This window comes from Tarenaya hassleriana, unplaced genomic scaffold, assembly GCF_000463585.1.
Source record: "Tarenaya hassleriana unplaced genomic scaffold, ASM46358v1 Cleome2, whole genome shotgun sequence".
NCBI classification, from domain to species: domain Eukaryota; kingdom Viridiplantae; phylum Streptophyta; class Magnoliopsida; order Brassicales; family Cleomaceae; genus Tarenaya; species Tarenaya hassleriana.
Genome location: NW_010965372.1, coordinates 258997 through 281685, shown reverse-complemented (window position 1 = coordinate 281685; position 22689 = coordinate 258997). Strand labels below are relative to the sequence as shown.

Genomic DNA, 22689 nt, shown 5'->3' with positions numbered 1-22689 from the left:
CATAGAATTGTGACTAGTGAATTGTTCGGACATGTGTGTACACACACACACATCAAAGCCGCCATAATAACCGCGAGTGTGAAACCGAGCCGTCCGACCAAGAATTTAGGTTTTGTCTTTTTTGGTCGAATATGATTTTGTATTGAACAAAAAAAAGATGGGTTTTACAACTCAATAGATATACGAACAAAATATATAAAAAAATGGGGATTCTATGAGTAAAAGTGGGCAAAAATAAATCTGTGAATAATGCAAACCACAACATATGACGTTTCACCCATCCAAGTTAGGTGGTCTATTGATGAGAGAACATGCAAAACATGTTCTCACCCGTTTAAATCCAAATGTGGAAAGGGTTACCTGGACTTCTCCGATCATCTGGGAGATGTAATCGGATCAAAGATTCGGTGAAGTTTCGGATTATAAAAAAAAACATACGACGTTTCCTGCGTGTTTCCGTACCAGTCCTCGAGCAACCAATGGATCGAAGTGGGGGTTTTCAGCTCGGCTGCCGACAGAAGGGTTTGCATCCTGCGGTCGAGTTTGGATCATTCTCGACCTGTGTCGGAAGGTCCTGTCGTTTGGTTCTTTCCAGATTATGTCTGTCCACAGGATGAGATTGGAGATCACCTCTGATGGGCTTACTGATCTGCTACACCATCTCAGACTATATTCGAATTTTTATTCTCAATACGATCTACGCAGTGTTATTCCTTTTTATTGATTATATTATTATAACATTTATTAATATAAATTTAATAAAAAATAATTATATATAATATTTATTAGATTTAAAAAAATATATGTGTAAAATTAAATTATTATAAATTTTAAAATTCTATATTTATTTAAATTATTTTTACAGATTCATGTATTATGAAATGATTTCTCTTGTAAATAAAAAATTTTAATCCACTGATTCCAAAAATTATTATATATTATTATTCAGTGTAATTTGATTTTATGTCTCCAAAATATTATCACATGCTATATAACCAGTCCTTGGAACCATTCGCCACTGATTTGGCAGTATTCATCTCTCACAATTTTGTTTCCATGATTATCTTCTCCGCCCCTTCGACACGAATCGTCCATTACAAGACAAAAAATTTCCACGTATCTCTTTCTCATAATGTTTTGATTCTGTAATTTTATTATCTATCAAAAATCTTCCTGCCGTTAAAAAACACTCAATTGACGAAATATTACATAGAATAAATATTTTTTCACATTATATAATTAAATTCCATTAACAAACATATGATTTTGAATAATTTAATCAAATCCGCCATTTAATTCTGTGGGCTGCTGGATTTATCCAGAACCATAAAGTTGGATTGGATTGATTTTGTATCGTCTTTCAAAAAATAATAAAGACAAGTCGGACCGACCTCGTGAAATTATTATTTAATTGACTTTAGATAAGGACGAGAGGACTATATATATATATAGGTGATGTATATCATTCCGCTAACATAGTATTCATAAAAATCAAGGAAATGGGTTCTCTAATGGCAGGATGGGATTCCCCGGTAGATGATCCTAAGACAGGTAATTTATTTACTTATTTACTATGTACAAGATTACAAATTTGAAAAATTATCGTATTATACGATACGAAATTCATACTAGTTGATGGAATTTAATGGTTTCACTTGATGGTTAAATTCAGTGAAAAGGACCAAATCATTTACTAAAGAAGAAATCGAAGCTTTTTGGAGGTTAAAGAAGAAGACTGAAGAAGAACATCTCCAAGCAATCTCCAAGTTACTTGATAATGTCTCCGGCTCTAAATTTATTCATGAATTATATCTATTCTGATGATTTCTTAATCCTAATCATAATATTTTTATTTATTTATTTATTTTGATTTTCTGAATTTTTGAACCTATTAAATTAAATCGATTCACAGGAAGATGTCGAGAGGAAAGAGGCGCAAGATAACACGGCCGAAGGAGCATCTGAGAAACAGAACAATACAAAAGGATGGTAAATATTAAATTTTATTTTAGAGTTACTAAATCCGTATCGGGATTTGAATTGAATTAGAGAATAAAAATTGGTGTTTAATTATATAAATACGGAAATTCCACAGGTGGAGACGAAGCAGCTGGGCGTTTTTGAACGAGCCAAGGGAGGCCGAGGGACGACCGAACAACTACGTTCCTCAGTTCGACGTTGCCCACGTGGGAAAATCGCACGATGTCGATAATAACAGCGCGATTAGCGCCTAATCTCGGGGATTATTCGCCTCTAATCACTTAGTTTTGGTCCAACGGTGGCAAATGGTTTGTGTTTACCAAACTTGTATGCGTTATTTTATGTGGGATGGGCAGTTTCGGGGATGTGTTTCAGTTTTTTTTTGGTAAGAAATGGACATTAGAGAGCTGAAGTTATTTGATTTTACCTCCCTCTGTAATTGTGTATGTGTATGTATATATATATATATATGTTTGTTTTTGTATATATTATCACTGGTTTTTGGAGAAAAATGGGAAGTCAAAACGAAAGAAAGAAAGAAATTGAGATTTTATGCTATATTTTTTTTTTTATAACGGTGGGAATCCGCCATAGGTCTTTCGGGTTGGATTTCGGCTGATCCAGTTCTAAGATTGGATAGTCGGTATGTCGACAGTAAACTTTTCGATCCTGCATCTGCGGTAGTCAGTAAATCAGATTAATCAGCCGAAATTGACAGGTTTAAGGGGGAGTTCAGCATGATGGATTTCGAACTCACAACCTTGTGGATTAGGGATGACCATTTCGAGTTTCGGTTCGGTTTTCGATTCGGTTATTTCGGGTTCGATTATTTCGATTATAAAAAAATCATATCCAAACGGTTATATAGATTTAATCGGTTCGGTTCCGTTCGGTTTCGGTTCGGTTCGGTTTTTGTATAATAAAATTATAACCAAACGGTTATATTTTTCAGTTTATTCGGTTCGGTTTTAGATCGGTTCGGTTATGATATATTTTGAAAAAAAAATTATTAATCCTACATAAACTTTAAAATATCTATTCAAATAAATGCACAAAATGATTAATCATGTAATAAAATTATAAAAAAAAAAATCTAAAAACTTCAATAATTAGAATAAAAGTTAAAAACATTACATTTTATGGTTTATTAGAGAAATATATAAGGTTAAAAGTGGAATATAAAAAAATAATATTAATAATAATGAGGGTAAAAATTAAAATATTTAAAAAATTCAATAACCGTTCGGTTAACTGCGGTTATTCGGTTATTAACCGAATTTCGGTTCGGAACTTTTTGCATAATAAAATTATAACCAAATGGTTAAATTTTTCGGTTTATTCGGTTCGGTTTTAGATCGGTTCGGTTTCGATTATGATATATTTTTAAAAAAAAAGAATATTAATCCTATACAAACTTCAAAATATCTATCCATATAAATCTACAAAATGATTAATCCTCCAAAAAAATTACAAAACTTCAATAACTAGGATAAAAGTTAAAAACATTAAATTTTATAGTTTATTAGGTGAAATACATAAGGGTAAAACTGAACTATAAAAATAACACTAATAATAATGAAGGTAAAAGTTAAAACATTAAAAAAATCTAATAACTGTTCGGTTAACTGTTCGGTTAACCGTAGTTATTCGGTTATTAACCGAACCGAACCGAATACGAACGGTTATTTAACTTCCTCAACCGCTTGGTTATTAAGTAAATAACCGCTCCGCTCTTATTCGGTTCGGTTCGGTTATTCGGTTAATAACCTAAATGGTCACCTCTATTGGATATTTCTAATCTCATTTAATTCAAATTTCACTTGATATTCCAATTTAAATCAAACCCATTGTTCTTAGAATCATAATTTTTTTATTGTGTTTCACAAATATAGTCCGAATGATCCATAACGTAGATAATAATAATAATAATAAGATGAAAAAATAGAAAAATATCGGCGGTTAAATATTATGGTGATGGGATCGATAATGGGGAGAGCTAGTGAAAGAGAGAACAATAAAAGAGAGGAAAAAAGAGAAAATTAAAAGAAGAAAAAAAAAGAGAAAGATAAAAAGAAATTGAAAAAAAAAGAAGACAAATAATAGTAGAGAGAAAGAGAAAAAAATTAAAAATTTACAATTCAATTTTTTTTATTTTTTTGATCTTTTAAATTTGTTTTAAACATTTATTTGGTGTTAAAAAATGTTTACGAAAATAACAATGTTTTACTAAATTTTTAATTTAATCAACTAATCTTTAATTAATTTTCTTAAAAGAAATCCAAACGTTATATTTTATGTATTGTAAAAATCTTTACAAAAAAAAATACAAATAATGTTTATTTTTCCGCAATAAATAAATAATTGTAAATAATTCAATTTGCACCGTATACTTATTTTTTTTTTTTTAATATTTTAACTAGATAACAAAATGTCATAACCCATATATAAAGATGTCATGGCATACTAGGACCAATGCTATTGAACAAAATATATTTTGGATTCAATATAATTGATTTATATTTTGAATTTAATTAAATTTATATCAACATGACAAACCATCACAAGACAAGATTAGAAATAATATTACAATCACGTAATTCAGAACTAATTAATGAGTTCTACTTTTACATGTTTGTTCCTTTCATTTTGCACATCATCCATTTTCTAATTTTGCATGTTTTTATGGCATTGCACCTTTACATTACATATATACACATGCGTAGATCTAATTAACAGATGAGCAAAAAGAAAAAAGAAAAATTCCAATAAAATAAAATCCATGGGATGGGGACATGTTTGGGTCGAAGAGGGGCTATTGTTATTTCAAGTTCTTCAAGCAAGAGGTAGTTTTCGTTTTCTATAGTGATAGTCCACTTCTCGATGGTTGGGTCTTTGTCCACCACTTCCCACCTCCAACAACCATACACCAAAAAAAATTTCAAAACAAATTTATTGGTCATGTTTAGGGTTTAGGGTATAAATTGGTATTGGAACGATACGGTTTAATTCCAAAATTTATTGGTCATTAGTTCAATATTTGCGAAGGGTACGGTCATGTTCAGTTTTAGGGTTTTAATTACGAGTTTGAATGTAATTCAGTAGATTTGATTATAATCCCTTAAATGCAGTAAAGCCATCTATATATATATATATATATATATATATATTGGATTTTTATTCAAACGACTTTTATTAGGGTTTTATAGAAAATGTTTATTTATTTATTTAATTTTTTGATAATCTGGAAATTCATCGAGTTTTTGGTCCAACTACATCTACCGAAAGATTCTCTCATAGAAGGTTAAATATAACAAAAGAAATAATTCACATACCATTATTGAAAAGAGTTTTGTTTCATCCCTCAACAATAAAGTCACCCAATCTTGAGTACAGAAAATGTTTATTATTATTAGTTTTATGTAATAAATAACAAACGGGAATCATATATATACCAACCTGTAAGTGGTGACAAATCTGTGGAGAAACACAAAGATCATTGCTTTGGCCATGGTATGTCCAAGGCATGTTCTTCCTCCCATCCCAAATGCCAAGAAGCTGTTTGATTTTGCATCCTCTTCCTATTCAAAAACATTTATAATCAGCACAACACTTGTATATATATATATATATATATATTGCCCAAACATATTTTCTCTGGACTTACATCAAACCTTGAAGGGTTGAATATGTGAGGGTCATTGTACACATTAGGATCAAGATGAATTGATCTTGCATCAATGTTTATATTCCACCCTTTCTTAATCATGTATCCTTTACCAACGAAAAACAGTTTGTTAAAAACAAAAGGACAGCCATTTGCAAAAGGTCTCATAAAACAAATTCTGTAAAAATATTATATAAATATATCATTTGGGAAAATGTAAGCAAACCTTCTATCTCACAGTCTTGCAGTGCTAATCTTGGGAACCAAGGCACTACCGAAGCCATTCTTAATGATTCCTTTGCCATCTGTTTCCATAAATTAATATAAAATAAAATATTAACCTAATTTTATTAGCTCAACCGCTAAAATGGAAATACAAAACGTTTACTTCCTCTCGAGTTTGAATCTCAAGTTTGAAAGGGAGATCGCACATAACTTGTTATCGATCCCGAGATTAGAAATATTAATTGGGTATAAGTTTAATTAGCGTATTTTTATAATTACCTTTGAAGCATATGACATCTTACTAAGATCTTCTACACTAAGAAATGGTTTATCTGATGATTTCTTGGAAATTTGAAGTTGTTCCTCCTGTTAATAACCCATTTAATTTCCAAAAATAAATTCAGTATTTGTTTCCAATGAGATTAAAGAGAAAAAAAATAAAACAAAAAAGGAATTATTTTCCTTACGGTAAGAATATCCAAAACCTTCTGATTCTCTCCGAGGTACTTCACCATCCATGTTAGGGCACTTGCTGTAGTGTCTTGCCCTGTATTTCCTTTTTTCTATCATTAGTCGATTGATTAAATAAAAAACATGGTGAAAATTATGAAACAAAAAAAATATATAAAAATTAACGGCTATAATTTTTTTATAAAATTGAAAAATTTGGGAAAACAGTTGAAATCAGAAATTTACACCCTTATTCTTTTTTTTTTAATAATAAATTTACACCCTTATTCTTACATAAAACTAGTGAACTAATTTGGTCATTTTCAATCTATGTATTTGAACAGTATTATTTTCTGGTGCCAAAACATTTGACTGGTGCCAAAATCTCATTAGTCACTCTTTGGAATTTTTGAGATTCCAATTAGGGATGTCAATTTAGGTCCGATACTCGAAGTTCGGTCTGAACCCATTCAAAAAATGTCAGACTCCGGATCTAATTTTTTTGTCTGAAAAAATCGAACTTTAGGGTCGGACTCAATTCATGCATCCTGATTCGGACCGACCCGAAATCCTGAATTTTTTTTTGAAAAAAATAATTATAAAAAAGAAAAACAATAAAATTACAAAAGAATTAAGTGGGTCGGTCCGATCCGGATAGACCTAATCCGAATCTGAAACTTATAGGGTCGGACTTCGGATTTGGTTCTATAGACCCGAAAAAAGTAGGTCGATCCGAGTCCGAAACCCTCGAATTAAGTGTGGGCTTGGGCCTGATTGGGATGGGTCGGTCCGATTGACACCACTAATATTCCAACTTTGTCCCTAAAACTCAAATTCAGAAATTCGAACAGATAAAAATGGTAATCAAACCTGCAATAATCATGGTCAAGATGTTGTCCTTAATCTCTGCCTCAGACAACCGAGTGGCCTGACCAGAATTATTAGTGAGAAGATGTTGCAGAAAATCCTCGTGATGGTGACTTCCACTTCTCCTTTCCCTAATTATCCTCTCCAACACCTTCATCACTCTCCCTCTTGCCTGCTTAATTTAACATCTTTCTATTATTATTAGAAACAAATCAAATATAAAGGAATAAAATTGTTTAATTTCCAAACAAATATATAATTTTTAATATAAATACATCGAAGAATATGTTACCTTTTAAAATAAAACCACATTTATACCAAATAACACCATGAAATAAAACCACATGTATCATCAAGAATCGATCATCTACCTAAAAAAAAAAAGGAGTAAAAGTAAAAGTTTTTTCCGAGTTGTACTTTTTGGGAAAAAACATAAGTCTTGTTGTATCCCGAAAGTACTTTTCATTTAACCGAAGCAACTTTGTATAGGGTTAAATATAGTCTTTAGAGAGCATTTAAGCCATGCCCCGAGATTTTTCACAACTTCGTGTTCATCTGTATGTGTTAGTCGATTTTTTCCTTCTCCGAAGCTATTTTTTCACTCATCATTCATAACAATCAAAGAGTATATTTTTAACAAGATGACTTCGGAGGCTTCAAATACATACAATGTTATGAACCAAGTGTTTGTGAAGCTCAATCATTTTGATGGAACAAAGTTTAATCGGTGGATGATTAAATTGTTCTTCTTTCTCATTGTTCTTCAGGTTGCATACATCTTGGATCCTGACACCAAATCCGTGGAGGAACCCACCTCGGATGCCTCTTCTAATGATATCACAAAGATAGTTGAATCAAAGAAGAAATGGCAAGCTGATGAGTTCACATATCGAGGACATATCCTCAACACCATCTCTGATAAGTTGTATGATCTTTACATGTTGATCAACTCCTGGTGGAGATTCGAAAAGTTTTGGAGAAGAAATATAATAACGAGAGACAAGGTACCGATAAATTTCTCGTGTGAAAATATTTTGAACTCAAATTTCTCGATTCTCAACCCCTCATTAATCATGTTCTTGAACTACAAGTTCTTGTGCAAAGATTTAGTGACTATAAAGTTGTGATTCTCGAGACGTTACATGCGGGAGCCATTATCTCCAAATTGCATTCTACTTAGAATGATTATCGGAAGAAGCTTCAACACATGATCGAGAATTTTACAGTGGAAAAGCTTTTACGACATCTTCGTATCGAGAAAGAGTCTCGTAAACGAGATGTTATGAATTTTTTCCAAAATTCAATGTGAACTATGTAGAATAAAAAAAATAGAAAGACAAGAGAAAAACTTGGTCTCAAACCGATGATAATCAAGAAAGTAAGAAAATGAAGCATTCGTGTTGTTCTTGATCCTTTTAACCAGTTATAAGGCGATATACGTTAGATCTGAGGGCGAGAGACCAATGGAGTAAATGGCGAGAGAGTGAGAGAATGGTATGATCAAATTAGGTTTTAGTTCATCTGAATTACCAATTCGTCTCACCCCGGTTTATGCTTATTTATTAATTTTACCGAAATTCGGGGTGTTACAAAATCTCATCTAGCGGTTCATTCTTAGATCCTCAGACCTGAGATGTCTAGAGTATCTAACATAAGGAATAACATGTCTTGACTGCGTCAAACGTCGTCTTTAACCGAATGATCGACGTTGATCAGATACGTTTAAGAGTTATGTGGAAATAATTGACAGTCAAGACATGATTTATCACCTCCATAATAGAGGAGATATCGATGGACCCCTCGTAGAAATCAGATTGTGAAAATGTGTGATCGTTCTATGATGAATCGTTCATCAATTCTGTCAGTCGATTTGTCAGACGAGAAATAGGTTGAACTTGAAAGGTGATTGACTTCATACTCTTGTTTAACATATGATATCGCGAGACAAAGGATCAGAACTCGCATTGTTACTGCCTTCCTTAGATCACCTATAACACAATTCAACATGGGTGGTCATGACGTATTGTTAGAGGCTAATCATGATTTGTCGTTCAGGAATAGTTCCCAAAGTCACTACTATTGCGAATGGATCTATAGGGTCACACACCACTAGGGATGAAATTATATGTGAAAAATCGAAAGATGGTACTGGAGTTATTGAAACTGGTTGTCAGATTAACTTGTTGCGTGTCAGAATGTGTTCTCAGGAGTTTGGATCGGACCAGACCAAGCAGAGCCCAAACCAGACCAAGAATCATGTAAGAGATGAACAAAAAAAGATCAAGACAAGTTTAGTCCGGACCGAATAAGATCTAATCCAGACCGAAGTTCAGTCCGTGTCAATCTATCCACGTCAGTCCCGATGGACTATAATGGTCCAGTCCGGGCCAGACCGCAGGATCGAACCGACCAAGGTTTCGATCTGCCAGAATCAGATGAGTCAGTCCAGGCTGGCAGACCAAACATGCAGTCCACTCAGAACGCGTGAGCTGTTACCAATTTCTGGTCTGCCCGGACTAAGTTTCGGAAAAATTTTCAATTTTCGGTTTTAGGGTTATATATGAATAAGTTTGGAAAAAGTCGTCCAAACACAACTTTTCATTCCAGAACTCGTAGGGATATTTAAAAACCCAAAGAAGTCGTTTTCTTAGTGTTCTAGCTCTTGGGATTCGATCATGAGTCTCTGAAACACTAAACTCTTCACATATCATAGCAGATCAGTTTCAAAGACTTGGAAGCTTCTCATCGGTGTCGATACGTGTAGATGAACTGTACCTTCAACTCTAGGTGATTGAGATAGGTCCCGGATCGATTGTTATTTCAAGTTCTTCAAGCAAGAGGTAGTTTTCGTTTTCTATAGTGATATACACGTTCTTCGGGTTTTGCATGTTGGTTTTCCCTTTAGATTTTTTTTTCTTCCATTGCATGAAACGTAAGAACCAACCCTAGCTCATTTTGATGAACTCGCATGTTATGAACCCGTAGTGAAACCCAACAGTAGAATCAAACACACTGTTTGATCTGAATTCGTAAATCATTGAGCATTGTTTATTTTTATTTTGTGTGAGTTGTTGTTTATCCGGATTCGGAAATTGAGTTAAGTTCGGTAGTGCGAGAAATTGAGAGATTTCGTTAAATGTTGATAGCAAGTTACAACAAATATTTTAAAAGTTACAATGACAATCACATATATTTCAATATCGTCTTTATTTATATAAATCTAGTAATATTTTGAAATTTTGTCTATTTATATAATATTTTTAAATAATTGGTATATTATTTATGCGGAATTTTAACAAATTTACGAGATTTTACACATTAATATCCATTAATTTATTCAAAATCAATTCTAAAATCATATTCTCTCATAGAAGGTTAAATATAACAAAAGAAATAATTCACATACCATTATTGATTGAATTAAAAATTGTACATTAAATTACCTTGATGCCCCTGTTGAATCTAGTCCAAGGTAGCTTGAGTGGAAAAGCCAGCATAGCTTCACAAACAAGAGCCACATCATGTTGCAACAGACTCATATGTTCTTCATCTTCCAAACTCACTAGCATCTTGCACATTGCTTTGAATGTCAACTACATGGGATCATCAAAATCATCATATTGTTGGATTTTTTAAAAGAAAAAAATAAAAAGATTTTGAATGAAAAGTAATGTTTTTGCAAAAAATACTTATTTATTTTGAATTTTGAATAATACAAGAAAACACTGAAAAAGTGATTCAAATTGTGACGCAAATTTTTAATTTAATTTTGAACAATGTAAAAAAAAATTGATATACTATTGGTGCATAGAAATATTTATAATTTAATATATAGTATTCTAGGTGAATAGTCGTTAATATGTTTTTTTGGTTAGAATATGTTATTTTTTTTGGATACATTGGAAACCCCGACTGCTATCCTTTGGGTGTGTTGATCAAGTAAACTCAAGCCCACACGCACGAACCAGTAACACACGCATGAGAGGTAAATCAGTTGATATACTATTGGTGCATAGAAATATTTATAATTTAATATATAGTATTCTAGGTGAATAGTCGTTAATATGCTATTTATAATAATTAAGTGTTGATTCTAAAAAAGTTATATCTAAATCCCTTATATCTTTTTTATATATATAATTGGTGATGTCGGGTGGAGTTCGAACCGTGGACGTGGGAAAACACTTTGTACTTCTACGCTACTGCACCGCCACTTTATCTAAATCCCTTTTATCTTGGAATGACCTGATTAACATTTAGGTATGGAATGGATGGAGTTTTTATTTTGAGTTTTTGCATTTGTTTTTTTGTTTTTAGATTTTAGTTTTTGGTTTTGGTTTTGGTTTTTGGTTTTCATAGATTTGTAAATCCAAAAAAAGATAGCTTTTGGTTTTTAGTTCTATTTTTTCTATAAAGTAGTTTTGCAAAAACTAAATTTAAAAAACTTAATTGTCAATTTTTTGAGTTTTTAGAATCTAAAAACTCTAAAAGCTATCTCAATTCAAGAACTTAATTAAATTGTTTGCATCGGATTTGATCGAAATTTAAAACGTGATTACAAACACGTAAAGTTTTTTCATGGAACGTATATATCCATGCAGATTCACTTCACTGAAAAATAACCGTCATCGATGGTATATATTTGTTTGAAAAATAAGTTAGCGTATTTTATATTTATGCAAGATGATGAACTTCTCAAATGGGCTTTCTGATCTGGGCGCCCAGACCCAAAATACGAGCCCAAATTGTAGATGCTCAAAACGCTGCGTTTCAACGTTACCTTTAGCAACTCTGTGAGGAGGACCACTGTACGACGGTGCTCCCATCCTCTAAGACTGTCGATGACAATCTCATCAAAGCTTCTGATCATAAGAGCCGTTGATTTGGTAGAGAACAGGTTGATCAGACGGCTACGGAGAATCTTATGATGATGATGAGGAGCACAAAGGAGGCTCTGATCGCCGACCAACTCAGCAATTGATTTAATGTACCGTTTCGTGAACCTGTTCGACTCGTTGTTCAGAACCGCCCGAGCCGACTCGGTCGTGGATACAAACACGTGCGTCTCTCCGAATAAATTTGTCCTGAAGCAATATCCGTACCTATAATCAAACCATTAATTATATTCATAAAGTATCATATAATAAAACAAAAGCGTGTCCAATAATATGCAGAGAAAAATGTCAATAACAAAAATATACTGTGTTTGTTTACTTGAGATGTCGTGTTCGGACGAACTCGTAGAAACCTTTGCCGCTGTTGGCGGAGAACATGAACTGAAGTGTCTCTCCGATCACCGGGAAACCGTCGCTTCCCGGAGGAATCTCAGCCGTCGATTTTGATCGGCCTTCGCTTCGGATTTGGAATATCTTTCGAAGGGTTATGATCAGAATGCAAACGAGAAGAAACTTGCAGAGGCAAAGGCAAAGATGAAGAAGATGCAAAAGGCTGATCATTTTTTAAACCTTTTTCTTTGCAAAAATAATTTTCAAATAGGGTCAAAGTGAACGCTTTTATACAAGATATTCTACCGTTTAAATAATATTCTTTTATAATATCAATATTTTTTTTATACGTTTTAAGTGAGTGGGCTTCGATCCATTTTCCACGTCATGATTTTCTTTTAGACTAAAGAATCAAATGAATACAAACACTGTATTGCTTTTCTGCCTATAATGAACTATTTATTTTGTCCGGATTGGTTGATGTAATGTAATTACAAATTCTTCCATAATAAATTCAAATTTACGGCAAAATAAATTTGGTCTAACTAGCAATCCATGCTCTTAAAAAATGTTAATTAACCACTAAATTTTTATATTATGATCGGAAAAGGAAATTTATATTAAATTCGTGTTTCATGGAGTTTTTCTATAAGAATAGATATATCTTTATAAAATTTATTGATATAACTGTTATAAAAAATGATATCGAATTTTTGTTTAAGATAGAAAAAAATATTAGCAAAATTAAATTATTGTAAAATTATCATTAATCATTATATTATTTATATAAAGATCTTAAGCCACGAAATAACATGTATATGGTTGGGTTTCTTATTATTGGGTTTTTTCGATCTATAAAAAAATTAGTTATAAAGTGATAATAAAAAATTTCAAAAACTTACATATTTTTGAAATAACTGAAATATTAATTTTGAACTTTTCAAACCTCCAAAATAAATATGAATTCTTTGAGTTGACAAAAAAATATTAAATTTTTAATTTTTTGATAAAAAAATTATCGATGTTAAACAATATTAAATTGAGACACGGTAGATCTGACGTGATTTTGACTTTTTAAGAGGTCATCCACTAAGTCATATATGAAATTAATAAAAAATTAAAAATAATTACAATTAAAAAAAAAATTTATAAATAAAAAAATTACAATATATAATACATAACGATATACACATATATATATATACATATACATAAATGTCGAAGTGTAAATCCAATTTTTCTGAACTACACATTTAAACTGGCAAATATGGGATGTATTTTTCAAGCTACCCGTACAAGTGTAGTGTGTGGTGTGGGGCTAATGCCCTACATGATTAAAATGGTTCCACTTGCTGAGCCGAGCGGCAAGTGGGTACGTACCGACAATCCTCACTTTCAGACACTCCCACGTCACGTTCCTCTTCGATGGTCTTGTATTGGCTCCACCTTTGGAGACTCTTCGTATACATTTCTATTCATTGAATCATATATTTTTTAGTAAAATTAATAATAATTATAACAATAATATCAACTACCAATACTTTGCTTTTCTGTGCAACAAAAAATCTTTAAAAAAGAAAAAATTGTCGTCTAGGTGGGTCTCCCACCTCGGATTGTTTCGGATTCGATGTTTCTCATATTTTACCAAAAAAAAAAAAATGTTTCTCATAGCGAGCAAGAATAAACATAAATTGAAAGATATCTTATTTAAGGATAAATTAAAAAAATATATATATCAAAATTTGAGATAAATATTTTATTAATATTGAACTTTTGGAACTTCCAAAATAAATATAAATTCACCCAACTTTTAAATTTTAAATAAAAACCTGATCGGAATTAAAAAAAGTTAATAGACGTGTATAATTAAATAGAATAAAAATAATTATAAATACATTTCTAATAATAATAATAATAAATAATATAAAAATAAAAAATACAATATATACTAAATATAAAAATAAGTAGAATAAGAAAGTCAACAACACGTCAAATCGCCTATAGTTATAAGCTCGTTTTTTTCTGCATATATAACCAAGTTTGAAACCCGGCCTATAAGTTTCGCGTTCGGATTGTATCGGTCCGGCCCATTAAATTTTTTTATAATTTTATATTTTCTTTTTATTTACAATTATTTTTTTAAAAAAAAAATCAGGTTTTCGGGGTGGTCTGAAGTCCGAATTGAGTCTATCCAATTGGGATGATCCAATATCCCAATTTTTTTCAGGTAAAAAAACTTAGGTCCGAAGCGCGACATTTTTTGGAAGGGTCGGGTCGGTTTTCAGGGTCTCAGGTCGAACTTCGGACCTCGGACCTCGGACCTAAAACCAAACATTGTTTTCGAATAAGTTACATAGTTGATGTTCTTGTAATCAAAATTAATAGTTATGAATTTTTATAATTAAATTTAAAATATATGATCTTTTGTATAGGTAAAATAGTTGATAATTTTCTAGTTTATTTATATGATCAACTCAACGATGTGATACATATAAATATGATGCAAAGATAAAAAAAAAGTTTTTATCATGATTTGGATTTTTCTCTCCAATAAAAGTATTTATTTAACTTAATATCTTTATGACATGATATAAGTCTATGGAAAAGAACAGTACATTTGAAACCTTCAACCAAAGGATACATCTTAAAGCCATGTAATCGGCCCATAACAAATAATTATTATAAAATTCAAATATTCGCAATTTATTATTGTTTGTTTTTTCAATTTAACGATATATAGCAATTAAGCCTTTCTAACAAGTGAGAGAGTTATGTTGCAGAATCTTGCCGTCCTCTTGTAGATGTAGTCTCCAACGATGCCTCCGAACCTCTGAAACAATTCGTCCATCACATTGCCACCGAAATGAGATTGTAACATCGATTCAACGACAGCCCGTACGGTATTAGCCACCCGTCGCCCGCTGGAAAACGCTTCGGATTCGGATTTGTTCTTGTAACTCTTTTCAACGACAAAACCTTCCCAGTCGATCTCCATTGTCTCAAGACGATCTATCGCGAACGACCCTTCTGTCTCTACCTCCATTTTCACCTCTTCAGACCACGGAGCGTAGTAAGGAGCGTTGAAAGTATCGATCTTTTCCTCTTCGATGATACCCTGCGGGATGAGACGACATTGGAAAGATTCACTAAGAGGGTTCGAAGTGATAAAGAATCGGGTTTAGTACGTAATATTTAAATTATCTCGTAGACTGCTCTCTATAAATATCAAAGATGATTATAATCTTCTAGGATACTTTCAAGGATTTCTACCTCTTTGGCCATATCCATAAGGGCTTGTGCCATGAGTTCCCAACCACTCTCTTCGGCTGTCGGATCGGAAGTGTTTCTTCCCATGAATGACAACACCATTCGGCCTCCCGGGACTAACTCTTCCGAACGCGATCGAAGAAACTCAAAGAAGTCATTGTGGAATTGAAAAGCATATGCCTTCAATACACTTTGAGGGCTTGTCTTCGATATGTAAAGCTTCCCCTTGTTTGTTATAGCCTCCGTACCATTCTTGTTCCCTAGATCGGTCGGAACCTGAAAAAACATTTGAAAAAGATTACATCATATTATATACACCCGATTACCCATGACTTGCATTCGGTCCCGAGATTAGTTTGGATCTCGACGCAGGATACCCGGTTACCCAAAAAATAAATGGGATCTTAAGTTAAAATAAATGTCGAGTAGGGTTATAAAATGTTGCGGTCCAACAATTCCATATTTTTTTTGGGATACAAGTATACGCGTTATATTATTCACATGCATGTAATATGAGCAAAAATGTCAAGCCTGTTTTGTTTTGCTACACAAAAATGGACTATATAATGTACCAAAATAACGTGGAATACGAACCACAAGTCTCTCGTTTATTTGCTTTTTTTGGAACAAGAAAGATTCTCTCGAACAAATGATCACTCAAAAGATAGAACAACATGATTTTGGCAACTTATCGATGTCTTTTTGTCTTAAAATGCCTTCATTTTTCAACATATACACGACAAACTATGCATGCATATATACTAAACGAATCTGTCTCTATGGAGAATATAATAAAAATTCATTTATGCGAAGATATATCGTTTTAATATATAAGACCGACATAGCATATATACCACACGATTTATTTATCATGAAATGCCGAGATTCAAACGTGTTTATTGTTTAGGTTTGAATAAAACGGTATCTATAACCACATTATGAAATAAATGTCAAACAGGGTTATAAGGTAAGATCGAACAAAAGCTCTAATATCCCACATTATGAAACGGAAAACAACATCTTACTCAATCACATGTAGAAATTAAATACTCACTTGAGATAACCAATGGAGACTAGAGGAAGAGTGAACGAAGTGAAGGCTCCGTCGAGGGAACAATCGGCCGTAGAACGAACCTGCCACGGCAGAGACAAAACACGGTCCGAAACCGGAGCCCTTGCCCCTCTTGAGCTTGTCGTGAAACTCAGACAACGATCCGAAAATGTAGTTGAAGTCGTTGGTCGGGAGATCGTTGAGGGAGACCCTGAGTTCGGGCATCGGAGTGTTGGCATCGCGACACATGGCATGGATCGTGTCGATGATGTTCGAAACCGGGAGAAGGCTGTTGGGGCCAGAGGAACAGCCGAGATCGGCGATTCCAATGCTGCCCATGACCGTGTTGCTCATCAGCTTTTGCAAGGCCTCGTCGGTTACCGATTTCGCAATTGAGATTACGTTGCTCTACAACATATACAAGGGTATACTGTAGTGATTATGTATGTGCAGGATTTAACGTACTAAGTTTTATATATATATATATATATATATATATATATATTATCATGTACATTATAGTACAAAAACCTTTAACAATGTACTTTCACAAGATGTTGGTTATAATATATCGATGCTTTTAAATAAAGTTTTTTGTTTCTTCCTTATCATCGAAGAATTTGTAGATACTTGATTTTTATGTTTTTGGGTTTTTCCGGTCTGGCCTATAATTTCAATGGTAAGAAATATTAACATATCTATATTTCAAAAACTCTCCTTATAAGGCTTGTAATAATGAAATCTTCGGTATGATTGCTCTCTCGAGTCAAGAAAAATCATGAAGAATTACATACTCTCGGTGAGCTTTGTTGAAACGAAGAATGGTAGATTATAAGTTGTATATTATGCATGCAAGTTATGATGGAAATTTAAGATTGCGTGGTTCAACTGGTAAGGAATGGATCAAATATCCTTTCCAATCCATGTTTGACTTTCGAATTGGGGAGGTACATGTACATGGCCTTCTCCAATTTTTTAAAAGATGTAGTTGGATCAAAATTTCGATGAACTTTGGGATTATTAAAAAAAAAAAGTTATGATGGAGCAAAAAATATGTAACCTGAACGGTGGAATTCTTGGCATAGCTTGTCTCACCATTTCCTCCGTTCATGTGAAGAACTTGCTCCACATCCATGGCTACTCTCTCTCTTTGTATATTATGCGTGTATGTGTAAAGGTTTGTGAAGGTGAAAAGTGTTGGGAGGGCCAATATATAAAGTGTAGAAGACCAAAGAAAGGAAAAAAAGAAAAGCGAAGGAAAAAAAAAAGAGAAAAAGGAAAAAAAATAAATAAAAACCGAAAACAAATAGAAAATAGAAAATAAAACAATGAAAAGGAAAAAAAGGAAAAAAATCGAAGAAAATGAAGCTAAATAATATAGAAAAGGAAATATTTTTCACCAAGACATTAGAGAAGAAGAGAAAGATTCCTTTGGTACTAGGGATGTGAGTTGGATAATTTGTTTCTTTTGATAAAAATGTATCAAGATAATCATTAGAGATGTATTTAGGAAGTTAAAAGGATATGGATAAAGTGAAGAAGTGCAGAAGATTATAAAGAATAAGAAGTTGTATAAAAAATTATCGAAAATGTAAATCAAATGACATATATGAACAATATAAGTTGGATAGATGAAGAATGTGGTTAGCCAAATAAAGGAAAATGTGTTTGAGAAGATTTATGAAAAGTTTAGAATAATAGAATGAGAAGATATATATATATATATATATATATATATATATATATATATATGTTAGTTAGGGCGAGAGAAAGGAAAAAAAAACTAAAGCTTGGATGTATTTAGATATATCACAGAGAGAATGTAACAGGCTAATTAGGGATGACGACATTTTGGACGAACTATACAACAACAACATAAGTATGAGAAAAAGATAAACTATACAAGAAAGATTATATGTATTGAGGTGAAAAACACATTAAAATAGATGAAAATAGGTAAAGATACACGTGATATTCTTATCGAAGTATGGAAGTGGTTAGAAGAGATGGAAGTAAATTGGCTTACTAGATCGTTTAATAAGAACTTAGTATCGAGGAAGATGACAAATGAGTGGAGACGAAACACTTTAGTCTCTATTTTTAAAAATAAGAAAGACAACTATAATTATGCAAATTATAGAAGGATCAATTTCATGTGTCACACCATGAACTTCTGAAAATGGATTGTGGAACAACCTCTACCTAATACACATCCATTTATGTCAACCAATTTGGTTTTATGCCTCGACCTCTACCATGTAAGCAATTTTTCTTATTCAAAACTTTATAAAACTACCAAAAAACCGAAATTTTTTTAAGATAACATAAATTTTTTTTAACAAAAATCAAAACCGAACCGTATCATAACTGAACCGAATCAAATAATATACGGTACTAATTTGGTACCAATTTTAGAATACCGAATAAACCGGTATCGAACCGAACTGCTAAAATTCCGATCTGAAACGCCCACCCCTACATCTAGCCATTGATATTGTTGTAGTTTTTTTTTTTTGTAAAGGTTATATATTTCATTAATAAAAGCTTTACAAAAGTATCTATGGAAAGTTAATCCCTTAGTAAGGATAGCGCAAGCGATCTACTCAACATGATGAATTAAGGAGAATGTGAAAACCAAGTACATAGGACTGTGGTAATGAGTACGGGGTTACTCAGCCGCAATGCCGCCATCTTAGCTTTGAAGGTTCGGTCGATCTCCTTGGCATGGTAGCCTCCGAGTGAAATATTTGATTGTACAACCTAGAGTTTCGTTCTTTCCAAATTAAGTATATAAAATTTGGAAAATTAGTCTGGCTGCCCTTGGGAGGGCATATATGGACTAGCCTCCAGAAAGCCATGTCGTGAGTGATGCCCAACCAAACCGGTGATGATCGATTCCCAATCGGTTTAAGCTGCTGATTAGGTACTGTTGCGTCATGTCGCACTCAAAGAATAGATGATATCTTGTTTCTATTGCTTGGCTGCAAAATAGGCAATGCGGGTCTATTGGAAGACCCCATGATAGTAATATATCCTTAGTAGGACAACGATCTCGGAATAATAGCCAACAAATAAGTTACGCTTCGGTGTGTTATTTTTTTAACCAAACCTGCTTGTACCAAGGTACCCTTGTAATTGGATCACTCATATACTTCCATATATCCTGAGCAGCAAAGTTGTTCTTAGGCACGCCAAGTTGTATGGGACCATGATCACCTAGGAAATCAAGAAGAGGATCGAGAGGTTCCAATTCTCGTACCAAAATGACTTTATAATATATGCCGTTTTCGACCTCCGTCCGTATATGGGATGGTGCTATGTTCTTCAGCCTCAACATTTTTTGCTACCAGAACTGGGCAAAGGTAGGATTAGGAAGGCTGGTGCCATCGACGAGGAGCATGGAGGATGGAATGGAACCATCGGATGAGATGAAGTCATCGAGTTGGTATCCTTCAAACAAGAAGCGAACTTGGACACTCCAAGAAATGTAGTTCATAGGAGTAAATTACGAGACATTTACCATGTTGATAGAAAGAAGAGATTTCCGAGGATCTTGGGATTGAAAGTGGCGACGATATCTGTTGAGGAGGAGTTGGCTCCGGTTGTTGACAGTGATGTACGTAGGAGCAGCCAAGAGAGCAAAGGGATGACGAAACCAAAGGACAACGGTGTGGGAAAGGGGGAGCAGAGGTGGTGAGGGCGCAAAAGGCGGTGACGACGGCGCTAAGGTTTTGGAGTTTTAGGCTCTTGATAATTACTATGCATGCTTGAGTATATAATTATATACATATGTATGTAACCCTAAGTGCAACAACCTCCTTAAATCTAGGATATATCAAATATACACAATATATTATACTTATATCACCAATAGAATATTTAGGTTTTTTGCAAATCAAGTCAAGTCCAACATTTGGACAAATTTTTCTAACCGATGGTATCTTGTGCACACAGTAATTTGTATTTTGATAATACCTTTATGCGATAATCTCTTATTAAAATTAATAGAGTAATAAATTTTTTGGTAAAAAATAAAAGAAGTTACATTTACATGTAAAAGCGTTTTGTTCTCTCGTGTAGACATATAGAATGACATAAATGTGTTTGTCTTCCTATAATATGGGTAACTATATACAAAATCTAAAAAAGATGTTATGGCAAACTATATACACGTATCTAATCGCCGAAAAACAAAGAAGCAAAGGGCAAAGCATCTGATGAGCCCGAAATCGCTAAAACGCTCAATATGAGGCAGATGTATACCTCAGCGAAGGCTCGGGATTTGCTTATATGTCGTACCCTCGCCCACTTGAATGCAAGCCCCGTCAATAGTAGGAATGAAACTCCACATAACCATCCAAATCTTTCCGCACGAGATCGTGTCCATGAACATAACAAAAACGGAACTACACCTCCACTAACGGAAAGAAAAGCAGACAGACATCCGGCCAACAAAACCCTCCACTGTCCAAGACTCTGCGCTTTTCCTAAAACTGTCACTACTAGCTTTTAATTAATTTTAAGTATATGTGTATATACGTAAAGAAAACTTACCGGATGGCTCTCCAGTAGACCGACAAAAAAAGATAACATCGATGTCCTCGCCATCAACTTTAGTGTGTCCAATACTATCTGGTCCCGTGATTTGTTAGGGAGCATGATACTCGCCGCTACTGCTATGTATCCTCCTACAATCTTCAAGATACATGCTATCTTCCAAAGGTCTTGAGCAGTGTATTCCTCTTTCCGTTCACTGCAGACTTCATCGCCATCCTCATCCTCGGACGAAGAAAAATGAGTATTTGCATCCCAGTATATTGTACTCTCCGAAGCGGTCTGTTCATCGTTATCTGGAACTTCTACCGCGAGCATGACTACAAATGTAAAAACATGTCATCCACAGTTCTTTACAAAGATAGAGTTAAAAGAGTAGCGTTTCTCTTACTAGAAAATCAGAAAGATGCAGAAAAATTTGAAAGAGTTGGATGTGCTTTCTGTTCCTTGTCGTCTCCTTCGATAGATAGCGCTGTTCCTTATAACCCTTTTTTCGTGAATGCAGAAAAATGGGGACGTGCTCTGTCAGGAATTTTATCGGGGCAATGGTGGAAATTTTTCTTGTTGCCGAGAAAATGGGAGATTGTTCTTCCTTCTGTCGTCTCCTTCCTCTTAATACAACCATCCGAATGTGAAAACTGTATTCCATAGTTCAAAACATACAATAGAAAATATCCGTACGTGATGCTGCCTCCTCTTCAGTCGCTATCCAATTGCTACTCATGCTCATCGTTACCTGAAAATGGTTAATCAACGAGGGTTAAGCACAACTGCTTAGTGAGTAACCCGGGTTAATCCCGGTCATCCCGTTCCCAGCGAGAACGGTGAGAAAACAATGACATCCAAGTAATAGCAACATGTATTTATATCACATCGATCATAATCACCCGTATGGAGTCCACCATAGGATTAGCCATAAACCCTAATCAAGTCGGCATGACTAGAAGCGCATCACACACCCATCACTCGCGTGACGTTGGTCGTCGCATCGTGTGTAACTGCACGTACACAATCGCACGCTTGTCACGTCTCGTGACCACCGATGTCAAGTCCATGACACAACAGAAATAAAAACATACTGTATGGAGTCCACCATAGGGTCCAGCCATATACCCTAGTCAAGTCCATGACTAGGAGCGCCTCCACGCCCGTCACTCGCGTGACATTGGCCATCGCATTGCATGCGATCTTGCGCGTCTCCTGCGCATGTCACTCTCGTGACCACCGATGTCAAGTCCATGACACAACGGAAATACAAACATACCGTATGGAGTCCACCATAGGGTCCAGCCATATACCCTAGAGCGCCTCCACGCCCGTCAAGTCCATGACGTTGGTCGTGTCAAGTCCATGACACAATAGAAAGATAATCAAAACCGTATGGAGTCCACCATAGGATCCAGCCA

The 22689-nt window shown here is 33.9% G+C and overlaps 3 protein-coding genes across 3 annotated transcripts; 1 reads left to right on the top strand and 2 right to left on the bottom strand.

Moving 5' to 3' along the window:
• Positions 1-1439: 1439 nt before the first annotated feature.
• On the top strand, positions 1440-2468 carry LOC104811375. The gene is made up of 4 exons (XM_010538041.1): positions 1440-1551; positions 1673-1779; positions 1913-1989; positions 2096-2468. Exons 1-4 carry the CDS (start codon positions 1500-1502, stop codon positions 2232-2234), a joined length of 375 nt encoding a protein of 124 aa, XP_010536343.1. The 5' UTR covers positions 1440-1499; the 3' UTR covers positions 2235-2468.
• Positions 2469-2606: 138 nt separating this feature from the next.
• Positions 2607-12678, bottom strand: LOC104813233 (abscisic acid 8'-hydroxylase 4). The gene is made up of 11 exons (XM_019202345.1): positions 12401-12678; positions 11967-12288; positions 10630-10779; positions 7190-7358; positions 6337-6416; positions 6149-6235; positions 5871-5949; positions 5645-5751; positions 5437-5558; positions 4855-4890; positions 2607-2655 (listed from the first exon to the last, which is right to left on the bottom strand). The coding sequence occupies exons 1-11, from the start codon at positions 12640-12642 to the stop codon at positions 2607-2609; spliced, it is 1443 nt and encodes a 480-aa protein (XP_019057890.1). The 5' UTR covers positions 12643-12678.
• A 2394-nt stretch (positions 12679-15072) lies between these two features.
• Positions 15073-17887, bottom strand: LOC104811371 (jasmonate O-methyltransferase). Its single transcript, XM_010538039.2, has 4 exons — positions 17790-17887; positions 16733-17137; positions 15682-15954; positions 15073-15526 (listed from the first exon to the last, which is right to left on the bottom strand). The coding sequence occupies exons 1-4, from the start codon at positions 17862-17864 to the stop codon at positions 15155-15157; spliced, it is 1125 nt and encodes a 374-aa protein (XP_010536341.1). The 5' UTR covers positions 17865-17887; the 3' UTR covers positions 15073-15154.
• Between the last annotated feature and the right edge of the window lie 4802 nt (positions 17888-22689).